This window comes from Ambystoma mexicanum, chromosome 4p (assembly GCF_040938575.1).
Source record: "Ambystoma mexicanum isolate Mex_15411 chromosome 4p, UKY_AmexF1_1, whole genome shotgun sequence".
Taxonomy (NCBI): Eukaryota; Metazoa; Chordata; class Amphibia; order Caudata; family Ambystomatidae; genus Ambystoma; species Ambystoma mexicanum.
The window spans coordinates 811,983,637-812,003,485 of NC_090927.1; the positions used below are offsets into that span (position 1 = coordinate 811,983,637).

The 19,849-nt window shown below is 45.8% G+C and overlaps 1 protein-coding gene across 4 annotated transcripts in view; it reads left to right on the forward strand.

The window, feature by feature from the left end:
* Positions 1–19,849, forward strand: part of LOC138453478 (uncharacterized) — a 1,096,265-nt gene that overhangs the window by 169,157 nt on the left and 907,259 nt on the right. For all 4 annotated transcript variants that reach the window (XM_069606374.1, XM_069606376.1, XM_069606373.1 and 1 more), the window contains exon 5: positions 13,351–13,479. In XM_069606374.1, coding sequence (XP_069462475.1) covers positions 13,351–13,479 — 129 coding nt within the window. The remainder of the gene's footprint in view (positions 1–13,350; positions 13,480–19,849) is intronic.

A 19,849-nucleotide genomic window follows, 5' to 3' on the forward strand; every position in this document is an offset into this window, starting at 1 on the left:
ACAGTATGCCCCCTGCCAATGCCGCACCCCCCCGGCTTACCGGGGTGAGCTCTTTGAAACTTCCGCAGCAATACCGGAGCATGAACAAATGAAGAGGGCTCCCATGAATCCTCCACCCTGGAGTATCCCTTCCAGTGTATCAAATATTCCAGGCGACCCCGCCTGTAACGAGAATCACAAATTTGGAACACCTCAAATTCTGCCTCGGCCCGAGATGGTGGAGGTAGGGGAACCGATCGAGTGGAGGTACCCGGGGGAGCCTCCCTCAAAAGAGAGGAATGAAAAACCGGGTGGACCCTGTGTAGGCAAGGAGGCAAGTTCAGGCGGAAAGTCACTGGGTTGACTCTAGCTACAATTGGATACAGACCAATGAAACGGGGTGAGAGTTTAGAAGGACGGGTCCATCGGGGTAAATATTTGGTGGAGAGCCATACCCGGGTGCCCACCTTCCACTCTGGCACCACCAAACGGTGACGGTCCGCTTGAGCTTTATTTGCCATTTGACTTTCCGAAAGACTGCGCCTGGCAGTCAAGTTAGCCTCTTGTATTTTGGATAAAACACCTTCCACAGCCGGCAAGTTCGATTCAGCTGATAGAGTGGGGAAAATTGTGCAAAGATGAAACCCATAGGTACAGAAGAATGGAGTGAGGCCAGAAGCAGAATGAAGAGTATTGTTGTAAGCAAATTCCGCCGTAGGAAAGAGAGATACCCAGTTGTCTTGTTCCTGGTTGACATAACAGCGTAAGTATTGTTCGAGAGTGCCATTCAATCGCTCGGTTTGCCCATTTGTCTGAGGGTGGAAACCAAATGACAGTGCCCTTTCGATGCCCAATCGATGGCATAAGGCTGTCCAGAATTTGGAGACATATTGACTGCCTCTATCCGATGTAATCTTGTCTGGGAGACCATGAAGACGGAAAACATCCTTGAGAAAAACTTCTGCCATTTTGGATGCGGTGGGTAATCCGGGAAGGGGAGTGAAATGAGCCATCTTGGACACATAGTCTACTGTTACCATGATGCAGGTACAAGCACAAGAAACCGGCAGATCCATAATGAAATCCGTGGAGATGTGACTCCATGGATGTGAGGGTACGGCACTCTGTTTGAGTAACCCCAAGGGTTTTGTTGTGCGATTCTTACTGCTGTTGCAGATCTTGCAGGATTGGACATATTGGCTGACCCCGGACCGCATTCCGGCCCAATAGAAATATCCCTGGACTAGGTCAAGTGTGCCCGTTAGTCCTCAATGCCCGGCAGTTTTGTGGTCAAGGCACCACTGAATGACCTGTCGTTGGAGGGGGGCCGTAGGTATAAACAACCGATGATTGTGAAACAAAATCCCCTCTTTGTTCATTAAAGTTTCCTTTTCCTTCTTGGGTGTAGACAGAATAGTGGCCTCTTTAACCTGTTGAAGAAAGTTGGTAACATGGAGAAAAACCCGATTTCTGGGAAAGAGTCTTTCTGTAGTTGGCAAATGGGAAGCTTCCGATCCACCTTTCCGTGATAGGGCGTCGGCAAGAAGATTCTGACTTCCAGGTATATAAGTAATACGAAAGTCATACTGGGCAAAGAAATGTGTCCATCGAGCTTGACGAGAGTTGACACAGTCCATAGTCTGAAGAACTTGCAAATTCTTATGGTCTGTACGAATGGTGAATGGACAGCTACTTCCTTGCAACAAGTGCCTCCATTCCTCACACGCTAATTTCATGGCTAAGAGTTCCCTCTCAATGACCGAATAATTCTGCTGACTTGGCGTAAGAGTACGCGAGAGATAGGCGATGGGATGTTCGTTTCCCTCATGTTCTTGAAGTAAGACTGCTCCCACCGCAGCCGCAGAGGTGTCGGTTTCCAGTATAAATGGTTTTGCTTGATCTGGGTGACACAAAATGGGAGCTTGACAAAACAGTTCCTTTAAGTGTTTGAAATTCTTTTCTGTTTGGTCATCCCAACGAAATGGTAAAGAGGACTTTTTCAACAGCCGAGTAATGGGTAACACCACCTCAGAAAAAGAGGGTATGCAACGCCTATAGAAATTTGCTACTCCCAGAAATTGCTGTACCTCATTGACTGATCTGGGAGAGTGCCAACTAAGAATGGCATCCACTTTTCTTCGATCGGTCAGGACCCCTTGGGGAGAGAGAACGTATCCCAAATAGGGTACTGTGCTAACACCAAACTGGCATTTCTCCTTCTTTACCAAAAGCTTGTGTTTCTTGAGGCGAAGTAAGACTTCAGTGAGGTGTTTCTGATGCTGCTCGGAATCCTTAGAGTATACCAGTATATCGTCCAGATAGACAATAACTGAAACAAACATAAGATCTGAAAATACCTGGTCCATAAATCTCTGAAACACCGCTGGTGCGTTGACTAATCCAAAAGGCATTACATGGTATTCAAATAGCCCAAATGGAGTACGGAATGCCGTCTTCCATTCGTCCCCCGACTGGATGCGCAAAAGATGTTAGGCACTGCACAGATCTAATTTGGTGAAGATAGTAGCTCCTTGAACCGCCTCTAAAATGTCAGATATTAGAGGCATAGGATATCGATCCCGGACCGTAACCTTGTTCAAACCGCGATAATCGATGCATGGTCGAAGGTCAAGAGAGTCTTTCTTAGGTATAAAGAACAAGGGTGCTCCCGCTGGGGACTTGGACGGCCGGATGAGTCCGTTCTGTAGGTTGTCGTCCAAATAAGTCCGGAGAGCCTTCTTTTCGGTTTGTGATAAAGAAAACATACGGCCAAAAGGGACCAGGGCATTGGGAAGGAGATCAATAGCGCAATCTTGCGGCCTATGGGGAGGTAGTTCCAAAGGGTTCTTTTCTGCAAAAATGTCCTCAAAGGATGAGAGGTCAATGGGAAGGGAATGGACCCCAACAGTACTGGCTAGAGGGACAATCTGGGCCTTAGCTTCCATATACAGTAGATTCTTTAAACAAGCCTGTCGACAAAACCCTGAGTCAAAGTTAATACTGTTGGTGGACCAATTAATCTGTGGGTTGTGCTTGCATAACCAGGTAATGCCCAAAATGAGTGGAAAGTGGGCCGCACGGATTATATCGAACTGTATGGATTCAGAATGTTGTATGGACATTTTAAGAATCTCCGTAGTCTGAGTGATGGGACCCGAGCTGAAGGAACTACCATCCACCCCTTGCACCTTCTGATCTTCCTTGCGGTCCATGCGGCGTAAGCCTACTGTATCCGCCCAGATGGTAACAACAAAGTTGTCCGCGGCCCCACAATCCAATAGGGCCAGTGCTTCGATCTTGCGATGATCTATACTCAATAGAACCTTTAGTACCATTAGTCTCGAATCTTCCAATGGGTTTGCTGGACCCACTGATAATGACACATAGGGACTAATTGTTTTCCCTCGGATTCTCCTAGGACCGAGGGTTCTCGTTTCCCGCTCGTTGGGATGGAATTTCTGAACAGTTCTTTATTTGGTGTTGGTCAGAACCACAGTATGCGCATAACTCCAAGTCTCTTCTTCTCTTTCTTTCTTCAGGGGTCAAAGATGGACGAGTGGTCCCGATCTGCATAGGCTCTTCTGTTCGTCTCTGCGCTGAGTCTGATGAAGGAGGAGAACTGATGGGGAAGGTCGGATTCCGATTTCGTCGCCTTTCTGTTCTGCGCTCGTGGAGACGATGCTCGATCTGTAAGGCTGCAGCCATCAATTCCGGAAATTATGCAGGTCGAGGGGATCTGGCTAACTCATCTTTGAGTTCTTCCCGTAATCCTCATCTGAATATGACATATTGTGTTTGCTCTTGCCAACCAGCTTCTGTGGCTGAGTGTTTGAAAGTGGTAATGTATGTGAGTATATCTGTCTGGCCTTGACGTATATCTAACAGGTCTTCACCTGCAGAAAAAGTAATTTCAGGCCTCTCAAACTCTTGTTTCAGTCGGGCTACAAAGGCCTCGTACTCCTGAAGTATCGGATCAGTTCCCAAAACTAGTGGAGGTGCCCAGGCCAGGGCATTTCCGGACAGGTTAGAGATCATAAATCCCACCCGGGTATGACCGGTGGGAAAGGTATTTGGTCGGAAGGCGAAATGGATACTACAAGCCTCCAGGAATTATTTTAACTTTTTTGGCGTTCCGTCATATTTTCCTGATGGTAGCGCCATCGGAGGCAAGTCTACCGGCTTGGGCTCACGATTGGAAACCAGTTGTTTTAACACGTTGTTTTCAGTCCTTAATGTCTGCACTTCCATGAGTAAGTTCCGAACCTCAACTGAGAGGTTTTGAACAGCGGCCACCATCTCTTGCAATTGTTCAGGTGTCGCCATCCTGAGTATTGGGCATTGCAAACTGTCAGCCTTTGAAGAATGAACCTCCCCCAACTCCGACTTTCCCTCCTTTTCCTCCTCCTCACCTGAAGATTGGTCTGGAATTGACGTTATCTGAGGTCTTCTAGCGCAGTAATCCTTTTCCTTTTTCCGTCTTTCTTTTTTTCCTGGGCAAATGTCTTTCTCGCGGAAGGAAGCCACAGTGTACCGCTATGATAAGCACTACCTGTGGCCCCTCTCCCAAGAGGGACAATCTGGGGAAAAAGCCTATCGGCACAAAAAACCCCAATGGCAAAGTAGCAGCCGCAGAGGTCCGCAGTGAAGATGCCAAGTAGAACATGGGCTCCGAAGGTACCGGAAGAAAAGTGGGACGTCCGGTACGGGAGGAAAAGGTAAATAGCAGGAAAGTAAATATGAGGAAGTAGCAGACCAACAAGCCCTGAGAGAAGGCAGTCAGGAGAGAGAGGCAGAACATAAGCAACCGCGAGGGGCGCGGAACAGGTAAGTGCCGTGAGAGGCAGAGGAAGGGAAAGCATGGAGCCAGATAAAGAGCAGTGGAGGAGCGACCCAAAAGAGCAGCAGCGAGGGGAAAGGAGGAAAGAACAAAGGGAAAGTAAGAAAGCGTACAGCAACCGGAAAAAGACACAGCCGGGATGGCTGACCAAGCGGGTTGCAACCCACTGCGAACAGTGAGGGCGTGGCTGATAAGCCTTCCGGCTCGCAGTGCGCAAAACAACTAGACCGCTACAGCGACGTCCGGAAACGTGATGGGATACCGCAATGGCGGCGCGACAGCCGCAATCTGGAAAATAGTGTCCAAGGAAGGCGTTGCATGACAGCCAAGCACATCAACAAATTTCCGACTTATGAAATACTCTGGACAGGCGATTTCAACCTAGCACTCACACTAGATTTGGACAGGTCAGCAGCATCACAACAGGTCCTTCCTCAGGCAGCTAAAGCATGGTCTTCTGTTGCTGCATATCATGGCCATCGCGATCTATGGCAGGATAAGCACCCTATCACTAGAGAGTATACATTCTTCTCTGGGGTACATTGCAGTTCTTCCGGGATTGATTATATCATGGCATCCACCCCTATTGCTAGGAAGGTCGCAGGAGCTAGGATACTGCCTCAAACCCTCTCCGATCATTCGCCAGTGCTGGTCCACATCTCAGATCTCGCAGGTCCCTCAAGTCAGCTGCGATGGGGTTTTAGAGCTATGTCCCTGGAAGATGTGGCATTTCATGCCGATTTAGAGCGAGACATGCAAACCTACTTCCAGGCCAATATAGGCTCAGTGCCTAGCCAAAGCACAATATGGGAAACATTTAAATTTTACGTTAGGGGGTGCTGCATATCGAGGGAGGGAGGTGTTCTGAAGGTGTTGTGGGGGTCCAAGAGGAGACTGGAGGGCACTATCCGTGACTTACAGAATGAGCAAAGCACCTCTGATGACTCCCCGATTTGCGGAGAACTGAGAGAGCGCAGGGAGGAGTACCAACAGCTAGCAGCTAGCGAAGAAAAATTCCTGGGCGACCCCATAGCAGCAACAAGATACAGGGAGTGAGATCGTCTGGGTAGGACTCTGGCCTGGGCCATTAGGCGGGAACGGTAAATCGCCCCCATAGCGGAGATGACGGGACGGTGGCATTATCAAGGACCTGCAGGGGATAAACAAAGAGTTATATAACTACTATGTGCAACTATATACATCACGCCACACAGGTGGGCGTGACAAGCTGACAGGATACCTTGATGAGGTGGCGCTGGGGTGGCTGGATAGTGAAAAGGTGGTGCACTGAATGCCCCTATTACCGAAGAGGAGATCCGAGAAGCTATAAAATCACTCCCTAATGGTAAGGCCCCTGGACTAGATGGCATCACCACCGAATTCTATAAAGCTTACATTAACATCTTAGTCCCCGATTTATTACATATGTATGAGGACGCTATGGCAGGGGGTGCACTCCCTGAGTCAACTAGATCGGCACTAGTGACTGTGCTCCTGAAACCAGGTAAAGATCCCTGCCAGTTGGCGTCATATAGGCCACTGTCGCTGATTAACACCGACAATAAAATATTAGCAAAAATACTAACCAACCGGCTCCTACCACATATGCCGGCACTGGTCCTAGCAGACCAGGCCAGTTTTATCCCAGGCTGGTCCACTCAGAATAATCTGAGACGCCTGTTCACTCTGATGCACAATGTCAACCCGAGGTCACTATAGCGATTGTGGCCCTCAGCGCCGAGAAGGCCTTTGATTCAGTCAAGTGGCCCTTTCATTTTGAAGTGCTGAGACGCTCAGGGTTTGGCCTTACCTATATCAACTGGGTTAAATTACTTTACACTGCTCCCTGCGCTGCTATATACACTAGTGGTGTGATGTCTGAGCTCCTCTTCTCCATGTGTGGCACGCGGCAGGGGTGCCCATTTTCCCCAATCCTGTTTGCTCAGCCATGGAGCCTCTGGCATGCCATATTCGGGAGCTACATGCCCACTGGGGCGTCTGGGTAAATGCGCACCGAACTGTTATATCGTTATATGCGGATGACATACTATTATATGTCAAACATCCCAAGCAGAACCTAGCTCCCTTAATGCAAGAGGTGCAGGAGATTTGGGGAACTATCCGGCCTTAAAATTAACTGGAACAAATCTTAAATCCTTCCTCTAACACCAGGGGTACAGCAAACTGACGTGGGCGTTGACTTTCATTGGAGCCCTCACGGATTGCGCTATCTGGGTATCGCAATCACCACAGACGCCAGTATGTTGTACAGGGATAATTATATGAAAGTACTTGAGACCCTGGAGCAGAAGGTAGAATCATGGATCTGTCTCCCCATCTCCCAGGCGGCACTCATGGCCCTGGCCAAGATGATCATTTTGGCTAAAACGCTGTACATTTTCAACAAAGTTCCAATATGCCCCCCTGTCCTTTACTGGACCGTACCAGGAAAATGAGGTGAAGACTAGTGTGGGCGGGCAAACAACCCCGTAAACAACCCTGTATTGTGTATGACACCCTGATTTCGGGATATGAGCATGGTGGGTTGGAGTACCCCGATATGCACTGGTATTACCTCACAGCCCAGTTGCAGTACATAGCGGGTTGGAACCTCCCGAGCCCTGCTTATCCACATACCATGCTGGCGAAAGTGATTTCCTTCCCGCATAATCTAATGGGAATGCTCTGGGGAGATAGAGGTGCTGACCCAAGGGGGGAAGTCCAACCTGTATCCACGACGTGCAAAGCATGGAGGCAGGTAAATCGATTACTGGAGGCTACACCTCACTACGACCCTGAGTTGCCCATATACAATGTTATTGGCATACCACTCACGCATGAAAAATCATTTAGGGAGCATTTTCAAAAACTACAGGTGCAGACATTGGAAGATATAGTGCAAAACGGGCGGTTTATACAGTGGGAAGAATTATGTACTAGAGGGGAACATAACTCAGTGACTCAATTTCAGTATTATAGACTCAGAGGGATACTAAAATCTAAATGGTCTGAATTCCCGAAAGCCCCAGTTCCCATCCCGGCACAGCAGCATATCATTAATCCGCTGACCCCCAGTAATCTAGTCTCCTCCATCTACAGAGTGGTTCGGAGTGCAGTGGGCGCGAGACAGGCAATGTTCAAGGATGCGTGGGTCCAGTGGCACGCTGAGTGAAACCCAATGGAAACTCATATGTATGCAGACCCGCAAGACTTCCTTGAATACCTGATATAGATTGACACATTACAAGTTTCTGAACCGGGTCTACTATACCCCGTTGAAGCTGAGTAGAATTTACCCCGACACAGCTCCGGGGTGTAGGAGATGTGGTGGGGAACAAGCTGACTTCTATCACGTTGCATGGAGTTGTCCACTTATAAGACCGTATTGCAGTGAGGTTGAGCGTGCCATGTCTGAAATGCTTTCTACAGCACAGCATTTTTCGCCTGCACTATGGCTTCTGGCTCTGATTGAGGATGGCTCCCGCTCTGAAAAGAAGCTGTTGGGAATGGCATCAGGGGTGGCTAGGCATTTAGCGACTAAGATGTGGGGCAAGAAGAACCCTCCAACATTTCAATCCTGGCTAGAGTGCATGAGGCTATGTGAACTTAGGGAATCCAGATATGTGGCAACTATGCCTGCCACAAGCCACCCAATTGACTATTGGCCTGCATTTTGACAATATCAAGCTAACACCGCCTCCCGGTCACAATCACCGGGGGGAGCCTAGGATGATGCATGGACATTATAAGCGAGGAGGTTCATAACCCCTGGACACACGACATAAAGCCAACAGTGGCATATTCCTTGGTAAAGGACAGTAATGAGGCCTTTTGTGCTTTTATGAGAACCCCAGTAAGGTATATTTGCTACTGCGAGACGAAAACAGTTGTTGGTTGGGGGAGTGGCAGGTTTTTGTTCTTGGGTGGCAGTAAAGGTGTTTGTTGGTTGTATCTTGAAAATCAATAAATAATGTTTCAAAAATATATATATATATGTAGATATATTTGAGTTCTATATTTTATGGCGAAATAGTTAAAAATCTGACACTTCAAGATTCAAATATTTATTTATTAATTTCCCCCTCTAGCACCACACCAACTTTGCATTTTCTCAGAATTATGAGAAGGTTGGAATAATAATTGTCTTCATAACTCATATTGAATACATCACACATAATTTATATCTACATGGTACCGACAGGCTTCTTATCCCCTTTAATATGAGTCTGGGATGGGCTCACTGGGACACACAATGCTCTCTTTGTTAAGGAAAATGTAATCCTATGTTAATCTACCTTTTCTTAAGTTTTATTTCACTTGTTTCACATGACATGGACATCTGTTTATCAGCAGGGCCTGTTTTTTACAGGGTTGGAAGATCCTTTATTGGCTTTGCAGGCCATTTCTTGAGGTCGAGTCAGCCCTAAAAAGGTCATTTCTATTGACCACTAATGCATAGTTACTGGGGAGGTCTGACCTTAAAGGTCATATCTGCTGGCCGACTTATCTACCCCTCCAGAATTCTGATCAAATTCTCTAATTCTTAGCATTTAGCTGAACACCAGGCCTGCTTTTCCTGGTGGGCCGAGCCAAAGGCCTTAAGTTCACAATTCCAGATACACAGCAGTTAAGTGGGGGAAGCAGCAGCAGCCAGTTGCATGCATAATTCTGAGAAAAATAGCATTTAAAATTGAAAAGATGTGTTTACATGCAACATTTTACATTGCCTATGAGACTTTTGTCCATACGTTAATATATTTCTTTCATCTGCAGGTTGAAAAGACACAAGTGTTCCTCTTAACTTGACCACACATAAGCTATTACTTAACATGGGAAAGCAGTGTCCTTTTTAAAACAAATTAGGCCTTTCCATTTAAATGTCAGTTTATTTGTAGAAGGTGTCATTCTCTGTATCAAATGAAATATGTCACTTAGCTTTACTTTTTAAATGTAAGGCACATTTTTCAAAGGCACAGCATGCCAATGTATCTTTTCCCATGTGTACTGCTGCAGTTTTGAATCTGTCAAAAGATGCCTTCTCCCAGTTTACACAAAGTATCATCTGCAGCACCACGTGCTTTTCCCATTCATTGGGTATATCCAGCAGTTTTAAGCTTTCAGGTAGATTCCCTTTCACTTGAGCGCCTGTCCATTATAGTACATTTGAACTACGCCCATTTCTTTTAGTTTCACTAGGCCTTATGTCAGAAATCACTGTTTTGTACTGGCTTTTATATTTCAATGGAACCCCACATTAGTTAGCTTCACTCTCACAATAGTGACTTAGTGTGGTTTCTTCGTCTCTGTCACTCTGTGGCTGTATTTTTACCCCAAAGTGCATAGGACCGATACTACACAGATTTGGGAGGCTGTCCAGTTTAGTCCTCGACACAAGGTTTGAACTGTCCCCGCAGGGGGCATCCAGGAATCTGGCATGAACTGCCTCACCCAACAACACTGAGGAACATCGCAAAAAGGGACATACAGGGACTACCTTTATGGAAAAATATGCTCAACAGTGTTTTCCTGACTGATATATATATATATATGTTATCCATGCAACTGACTTGCCATCAGTCATTCGAGGAGCACTCGCCTTCGGATGATACTTCAGAAATTTAAATCGCTACCAGCATATCTTTATAACCTCTTTATTGGTTAAAAGTTGGCATACACGTATATAAGCCGTCTTGCATCTCGGCTTTCCCAACAAAAAGTCGACGCGTTTCGCGATATATATATACCCAATAGTTACACTTTTAAAGGAATGGCTATGATTTAAAGGATGAGCATCATGATTCTGTTTATGTAACTTTGAAGCTGGTTCCAAAAGCTATGTTTGTCAGTAGTTCAAATAAAATTTTCCAAATTAAAACCAAAATAGATTACTGTAACTGCCACTTGGATTTACCACTGAATTGCGAGTAGTGGCACGATGGTGTTAATCCACATTTTTTGAGTCCATAAGACACCATGGGGATTTTGGCAAAATTACTGCAAGCAGTAATTCCACCGATTTGTGCCCTTAAAGTGGAGGATTCACCTCCAGCATGTTGCTGGAGGTGAATCCTCAACTTGAAGTTAAAACTCGAAATTCAGCAGTCCGTTAAAATTGTGGTCATTCCATAACCGGCCAAAAAGTGTCGGTAACAGAATTAATGCCACTTTTTACCACACTGCCAGACTCCTAAAGTGGCCCATTCTTAGGAAATCTGAGTCCATTGTGATTGGCGTGTCACATTTAAATAAACCTGCACATGGCTTAAAATGTTACTGTTTCTAGGAAGATACTAGAAACCTCAATGATGTTGCATTGTGCTTGGCAAGATTTGATGCATGCAGAATGTGTCACACAGCGATGTTTGGATCTTGGGTTGGCGTTGTGGATGACATCCCTATTTCAAGCAAATGCCATTCATGTGTTGTACGTCTGCCCTGAGATGCAAGGTGAATATGGTTTGCATTTTTGGATTCTGCATCGAATTTCCTATAAGAATTTAGTTTGTCTAGCCTGTTTGGAAGTAGTTGATATTTATTGGTAACTAGGGGCCTCATTACGAGTCTGGCGGTAAGCTGCTGGTTTTTCCGGCTCGGTTACCGCCGGACTCGAATTACCATTCCGCCTCCGTGATTATCGGAATTACTGGGGCATTACAACCCCAGTGACCCGGGAATTCCGGAGGCGGAATTCGGTAAATCCCCATTCCCATTGAGTCCTACAGGATGGTGCTGGTGCCGGTGTTTCCACGTCCGCCTGCAGGCGGGCGGTGTTAAACCCGCCAGGTCAGACCTGGCGGGATTGACACCTCTGCCTGCAGGACTCTGAATCACCCGGTATGGAAATAACAGTGGCGGCGGGTTTACCACCACCGTTATTTCCATACCGGGTGACTCGTAATGAGGCCCTATGTCTCCTTGGGGAATCTTTAGCATTTCAGATTTCTCCAAGTTACACTTTTAACGTGTAATTCTTCATCCGTTTACTACGGTGATCATGAGTGTGAGTACTTTTTGTATCTCTAAAGTGTAATTCGATAGAGTTGTATGCACTGTTCATGAGAATTATTAGTCATCTTTCTGTAAGATTTCTGCACCATACTTAATAGTAACGATACCATGCATATGAGGCTTCAACAGACGTGGGATTCGATTATTGAGGCTGGTGCTTGGCATATGGTGACAGTCCCCGAGCATCTGAGGTTGTGCCTTAGCTATGTTATGTTCTTGAGCTTTGTGAAGCATGCTGTTGCCTCAGGTGCAGTGTGTAAGGTTTGCTACTAATGAGTTCTGGCCTGCAAGTGAGGATAAATCCAGAGTGTCTGGAGGGCTGTGTGTGACAAGCTATGTGGGGAGAGGTGTAGAGTTTGGATGGTGTTAGTATGTTCATGAAAGGAGGGCTTCAATGTTGTCTAGCAGATGTAAATCTGAACGCCTTGATGCGTTATATATATATATATCCCTTTTTCTGACAGTTAATGCATTAGTAATATGGGTAACATGGTACAAGTCCAAAAAGCCTCCCTTGAGAACTGCATTCAGATCTCAGATGCGCATAGAGAGCAAGGTTGACATTTTATTTATACAAGACTTCTTTTAGACCACTTCTGTCTCCACACCCGCCACCCACACAACTGCCAACAACTAACTTCTATCAAATGATAGTGACCACATATGTGTCCATGTCTATGTTCTTCTGTCACTTACACGTGCAGAATCGTGTAGCCCTCTAGCAGACATTCTACTGAATAAATGCCTCCCTTTATTGGGCTCATTAGGTGACATCAGCTTTGCAAATGCGCATAACATGATCTTCCATATTCTTTCAATTACTGGGCCAGAGGTAGACTGGGTGATATTCTTACATTCTGCCAATATGTAAGGGGATACCCTGTTAAAGACCTTTTATTTTAAAGATGTTGTTAACTGACTTTTTACTTTAAACTTAAATTTAAAGATTGTACCGGACATCTATTCTTCTTAAACATTTTTATGTAACGTTTAGATTGTATAAAAGATATCCCCCCACTACATAAACTTTATATGAGCACATGTGTAATTGTGCACGGTGTTATCAATGGGGAAGAAATTACTCTAAACATTACCCTAAACTAGAGAAAACATTGCCCTGGTCCATAAATGCATTGAAAGAATGTTTTTATGTTTTTTTGGCAGGAGGGCAGTGTTGGCCCTAATGCTAATACCATACAAAATCGCACTTGCATTTGTGCAAAGTTTCTGCAATATGACCGAACATGAATATTGAGTTTGGATCTTTTTGATCCTCATTTAAGTGTAAAGTTGTCTTCCTCATACGTACTAAAGAAAGAGGAAGAAGTAGAACTTGAACACAACTATATACCTAGTGTCTGGGGCTGATTGGTCTGCCTGACTTGACTTCCATTTCCCTCATGCTCCTGGGAAATGAAGGTCAGTAACAATCCTTAGCTGCTGCCTAATTCTGATAGAAACCGGTCATTTTACAATGTTGTTTATCTAGTAGGTAAGTTTGAGTCTTATTGTTTTTCTCTTTTCAGAAAAATCACCCTGGTGGAGTTATTAGAACATTCTATGTCCTCCAACCACGAAAAAGAGCCACAAGAAAATGTCTATTGAAATCACTTGGAGTGAACAGAAATAAATCTCCCTCAGAGGCACCGTTCACGGTATGTCAATCAAATATAGTTCAAATAAGAGATGTTTTCGTTTGTATTGTGTACGTAATGCTTTCATCAAGCATTGTCTGTCTTGCTTGAAGTTAAGAGTTTTGTTATCCTCTCTTTCCTAGGCCAAATGTTTGTGAATTTCCCAAATAAACCTTTTAAAACATACTGTTCCATATTATGCAGCTTTGTGGATACCACTCTGCTTCATGACAGGCGTCTTCCACATAAGGCCTACCATTAATCACTGTTGAGAGCCCAATTGTCTGTGCTATCACTGACAACCATGCATCGGTTACTCCTCATCCTGCCTCATTCACTGACCATCTTGCTTCATTCACTACTTATTGCAACTCATGTCATGCTCATCCTGCCTCATTCACATTGTTCATCCTGCCTCATTCACATTCCTCATCCTGCCTGATTCAGTGCCTGCTGCCCAATTATGTACCTTATGCCCAATACAACTCATATGTATGTGTCTATGTTTGTAATTTATAAAAGCTCAAACCTCTCTGGGAAGCACCAGAGTGCCCTACATTTGGTCGCACCCAGGGGGTTACACTTAAGGGTGCAGTAGTAGCAGAGGAGCGGAGGAGCAGAATTGCATAAGGGGTAAAAGGCAGGGAGGACTATAGAGGGGGACCAATAGGGTTGAGTTGAGTGCTCAGCAATTAGCAAGATGTTCTTTGATAAGTAGGGCTTTCAGATCCTTCCTGAATTGAAGGACAGAGGAGGGGTGTTTTAGCTGTATTGGTAACTCGATCCAGAGGCAAGGTGTGTAGTAGCAAAGGGCCCGTTTCTCCTTGCAGTCCTTTAGTTCTTTTTCCCAGCCTGGTGATGTTGTGCCTTCTAGGGGTGCACTGGCCTCGGGAGATGGCGAGTTTCTTTGCCAGGTAGAGTTGTGTTTTGGATGTGACGGCATTGTAGGTGATGCAGGCTGTCTTGAACATGATGCATCCCTGGAGGGACATCCAGTGCAACTCCTCGAGTCTGGGATGGGATTGATGTGGCAGAGTTTTCCTAGTCCTGTGATGAGTGCTGTAGCATGTTGGATGATTTTCACCAAAATACATGACTTGAGTCCGCGTACGTGGGACTACATGCATTTAATGGCATAGCCAACATGGACCTGTTTTTGTCGAGTTGCATGGCATTATTCCTTGCATTACGGTCAAGGCCAACTTGAGTGTTTTTACCCTAGGATACTAGCCCGTACTGGCACAGCCAGCATTTGACTTGCAGTAGTAGGGCATTATTTCCATCTTTATGGTCAAAGCCAACAAGCAGTCTTATGTTGGCTATTGACTGATATTGGCACAGCCAGCATGCACATGTTTTCTTTAAGTGTTCTTATGTCCTTACGTTTTTGAACATAGCTTATATAGCATAAATGCTGCAGATGCCAAGGAGGTGGCAGATTGCAATAAGGATATTGGCTGAAGCACTTTAGCACTATGAACACAGGGTATGCAGTTGGTCAGTTTGGCAATATCTGTTGGTAGATGTGGCAAGTCAGAATCCAGAGACAAACAAGATGGCCTTTTGAATAACGTAGATCTTTCATTTGCAAAGTTGTTTGCCATTTGCTACACTTCTCGGCCCTACTGTTAAAGAAAGAGTTGAAATGGTGCTCATCAGGGTGTCTTACAAAAGAATGCTCTGAGTCCGTTGTCCCGGAACAACCTTTCCTAACCTAACTCCTGCGCCTACCACTATCCAACTAAATAAACCTAACTTAACCAAAAGTATCATAAGCGTCTTCTATTCAAATGAGGGAATGGTGGCTGGTTTCTGACCCCAGCGTAATGCCTGCAAATCAGAAGAAAAGGGCTTCTTTCCCTATGTACAGTTCCACTGCAAGGCACCAGCAAATGTCTCTCCCAGCATCCCCTCCTGGGGTTACTTCTTAGTCCTTGGTCAGTCTCTCTTTCTCCCTGGAAGGCCAGGGACCTTGGCCTATTCTCTGCCCTTCTCCCTCTTTGGGAACCTCCTGGCCCATTGGCCCAGACCTTCCTTCTTCTGGGGCCCCCCTCCAGGGAACCTTGTGGCATTTTCCACACCTCACGGCTTTCTGGATTTTCCCCCTCCCTGGGGTCTCACATTCCTCCATGTGATTCAGTTCCTCTCAACCCACTCTGAGGTTGACTATTATACCCTGTCTTGGGGCATGTTTGCTTTCACCCTTGCTTTGTGCTTCGTGGCTCACACCCTGCCTTGGGGTCACTTTATTCTCACCCCAGGTTGGGGTCTGGTTGTTCTCACCCCCGCTTGGGGCTGCATGGCTCGCCCGCCGACTTGGGGTCGCTTTGTTCACACCCCACTTTGGGTCTGACTGTTCTCACTCCCACTTGGGTTCTGTTTCTCCTCACCCCACTTTGGGGTCTGCTTGCCTTATCCCCGCCTTGGGGTTTGTTTTGGTTCTTCCCCCATTTGCCTGCTTCGCAGGAATGACTGGGTACCTTCTCTTTCCTTTCGGTGCTCCTCTGGATCGGCATTCAGGTTGGACAACGTGGCTTCTCCACTCCGGCTTCTTCTGGTGGTTCTGTGTGTCTTAGAACGTATGCTCCCTTCCTGCTGCCTTCCGTTGGTGTCGGTTAGTTGGGGCGCTATTTGACTCAGGCATTCCTTGCTGCTGGAGACCATCTGGGACCGTGCTTCTCTGGTCTTTGTCTCGGCAGGAGAACAGATGTTTTACAGGCTTGCCTCTGCTTGGCCCCATAACGGACGTGTGCTCGTCGGACTCCTCGACTCCTCCCAGGAGGAGACCCCTCTGCGTGCATGCTCCGCTACCTGTTCCTCGCGTATGTAGCTTCTTTGGCTACCGTCTCCCTCTGGTTCACTGTTGATTGGTCTCTTATCTTCATTTCATTTCATTTCATTTTTATATAGCGCCGGTAGCCCAAGGGCATCAGGGCGCTTTAAACGAACAGAGACACACATAGAACACAGAAAGAGGCCAGTCCAAAGCTGAACCCTGAAGATGTCCCTGATCCAACTTATCCCGGTTCATCATCTGAAGAGATATGTTTTCAAACCCTTCCTGAAAGCAAGGTTTGTTTCAGACCTGAGTGTTTCCGGAACACTATTCCACAAGCTGGGCGCCTGAACCAAAAAGGAGCTGCCCAACCCCGATTTCAGATTGAACTTGGGAACGATCAACAGGCATTTACCCCCGGAGCGAAGACTTCTACCGGGGGTGTAAAGCACTAACCTCTTTTTTAAATACTCTGGAGCAGGGCCATAAAGGCATTTATGAACCAGGCAGAGAGCTTTAAATTTTATACGATCCTCTACTCTTAGCCAGTGTAACGCCATTCTATCTTTAGTGACATGGTCTCTTTTCCTCAAATTTTTGACCAGCCTAACCGCGTTATTCTGAATCACCTGACAACTAGAGACATCCCTAGAGGAAGCCCCTAGCATCAGGGCATTACCATAGTCAAGTCTTGATAATATAATGGCTCTGGCTATGGTAGCCATGTTGCCCTCATTAAGGTAAGGCTTAATGGCTTTCATGAGCCTTAAGTAATATGCCGTGTTTTTTTGTAGATAGCTAGTCTGAGCATGAGAGTCTACCACTGCGTTAACCATCATTCCCAGGGTCTTCACTTTCTGGACTACCTGGATAGTGGCGTTCTTGATTTTAAATGACTTATACTCTGCCCCCAAGTTGGCAAGCTGACGACTAGATCCAAACAGCATAAGCTCAGTTTTGGAGTCGTTCAGACACATCCAATTTGTCTGCATCCAAGCATTATTTATCTTATAGACCCTGGCTATTACTTCACTGTCTGCGTCATGATGGCTGCCATCCAGTTCCAATATGAGTTGGGTGTCGTCTGCGTAATTTGTAAACGACACCCCCTCCTTCACCAGTAAGCTGCACAGAGTGCGCATGTATATGTTAAACAGCATTGGGGACAGGCTGGCCCCTTGTGGGACTCCAAATAAAATATCACAGGGATCGGAGAAGCTACTGCCCCAATGGACTCTGGCTTGACGGTCCGAAAGGAAGGACAGAAGCCAATCTATGGCTCCTTCTGAACATCCCACATTCTCTCTGAGTGCCTTGATGAGAAGGTGGTGATCCACCAGGTCAAAGGCGGCACTTAAATCTAAAAGCATTAACACTCCTAACTTGCCTTTATCTATTAAGCTAAGCATCTGGTTCTGCAGATCCAGCATGGCTGTTTCCGTACTATGGGAGGCTCTAAATCCCGATTGTTGCCGATGAAGGATCTCCTCGTTTTCAACGAATTGTTGCAGTTGTTGTGTAGCAACCTTGTCCAATAGCTTGAGAACAAAGTTTGAGTTGGTTATTGGGCGAAGATTCGCAGGATCTTTAGGATCCAGACCTGCTTTTTTGACAAGAGGGGTGATAGTAACTTTCTTAATATCTCTCGGCACTGTGCCCTCTTTAAATGAGGCGTTTACTATTATCTGAAGAATGGGCGCAAAGGTAGCTTTATGTTGGAGAATGATGCTAGGAGGCAGGATATTTTCTGCACAAGTGGTTGGTTTCATGTTGTTCAACACCTCTAACATCTCTGCCTCTGAGATGGAGCTAAATTTGAAGAACTGTCCTCTGACAAGAGTCTCCGTTAGTGGGGGATCAGTGTCTTGTTTAGCGATAAGTCTGGCTTTGATAATGTTCTGTCTTGCTTTTTCTATTTTTGCTTGAAAGGCCTGTGACACCTTGTTACAATCCTCCTCGGAGGGCATGAAAGGCGGGGTGAGAGAGGCCGGCTTTTCCATGCTCTTCAAAATATCGAAGAGCTTGCTTGTCTTATTTTCTGCCTGCTCAATTTCACTATTGAGAAAATCAGTCTTGGCTACCTTAATCTTATCTCTATATTCCTTATCCTTCAATTTCCAGTTCTTTTTACTCTCCGTGGTTTTATCTTTAGTCCATTTGCTTTCCAAAGTGCGTTTTTCTTTCTTCAAAGAGTTGAGCTCTAGACTAAACCATTTTTGGCTGTTGTTATTTTTCCTAGCTAATTTTGAGATGAGCTGTGCCTCTAATTCCACTAACTCTGTAAGATGCTTATTATATTTATCTAGAAGGTTAGTACATGAGTCCTGATCCTGAAATGAGTCCGCTATTTTATCCATACAAGTCTTAAGAAGTAGCGCATTTAGATTATTGAAGTTTCTCTTAACTATTTTAATATGAGGATTGGGTTTATGTGCATAGAGTGGTAATCTTAAATTGGCTGATATTAAGTAGTGGTCACTCCATATACAAGGAGTGGTTCTGCAATTTTGTAATAGTACATTATAACCACACAGCCAGTCTAACTGGTTTCCCTGAGGGGTGGTTGGATCCATATTGAGAATAGAAAAATCCAGGTTATTCAATGCTTTTTCCAGGGCAATAGCTCCCTTATCCTTCTTATTCCCTCGCCAAAAGTTTACGTCACCCATAATAACTGTAGATACGTTATCAGATCTTGTATACATCGAGAGGGTGGACTTTCCACCCATTTTCCATCTCTGGTGGAAGCCAGTGCCTGAAGGGGTCAGAAACCATACCAGCCATTGGTGTGTGAAGTGGTAAGTCCTTATGCAAGTTAACTCCCATTTTACACATAAAGCTAGCGGATACCTGGGATAAGGGAGGATACGATATGTACCTATTTAGGGATCGTCTGTCCCCAAAAGGGGGGGTCACCTCCGGTAGGATCCCACTTGCATTGTCCACAAGGGGATGTTAAGCTTAGCAGGCTCACCTCTCTTTGCGCAAAGGGGGTGGCTTCTTCTTGGGCAGAGGGATGAATAGACATAATTGCTTAAATAATTTTAAGCACAATGAAGCCCACTACCGCTGAGCCGCTGTTGCTGAAATTGGAAGTAAAATGAACATGCCAAACGTACTTGGCCTACTTAGTGTTATTTAAACAATAAACCTTGTCATGGGAGGGCATTGCCTGGGCACTAGTTACAGTTTTAACATGAGCCCAGGCCATTACCTAAAAGGTGGTGCCCTCCCACAGAGGGGTTATGGCCCTAGCGTGCTTTCCAGGGTGCTAATGCTAATAGTGTTTTTTAAAGTGGAGGAACTAAATGATTGCTTTTTCTCCAGTTATAAAAAAAAATACAAAACAAAATGCCCAACATGGATGTAGAGACGAGGGAACTACAAGTAGTTCCTTCCCTATTTCCCTGGTAGTCATTGCCACACAAGGAAAGACCCGGAACAGTGAGCGAGGGACGAGGCTGCCACAGGTAAGTGGGCCAGGGTGGGGGTGGGTAGGGAAGAGGGGTATTGAGGGCTTACCTCCCTTGCAGGAAAAGATGGCGTGCTCCCAATCTGAAGGTTTGGGCCACCTTCCTAGCTTCCTGATTGGTTGGGAGGCCCTCCCACCTCTGC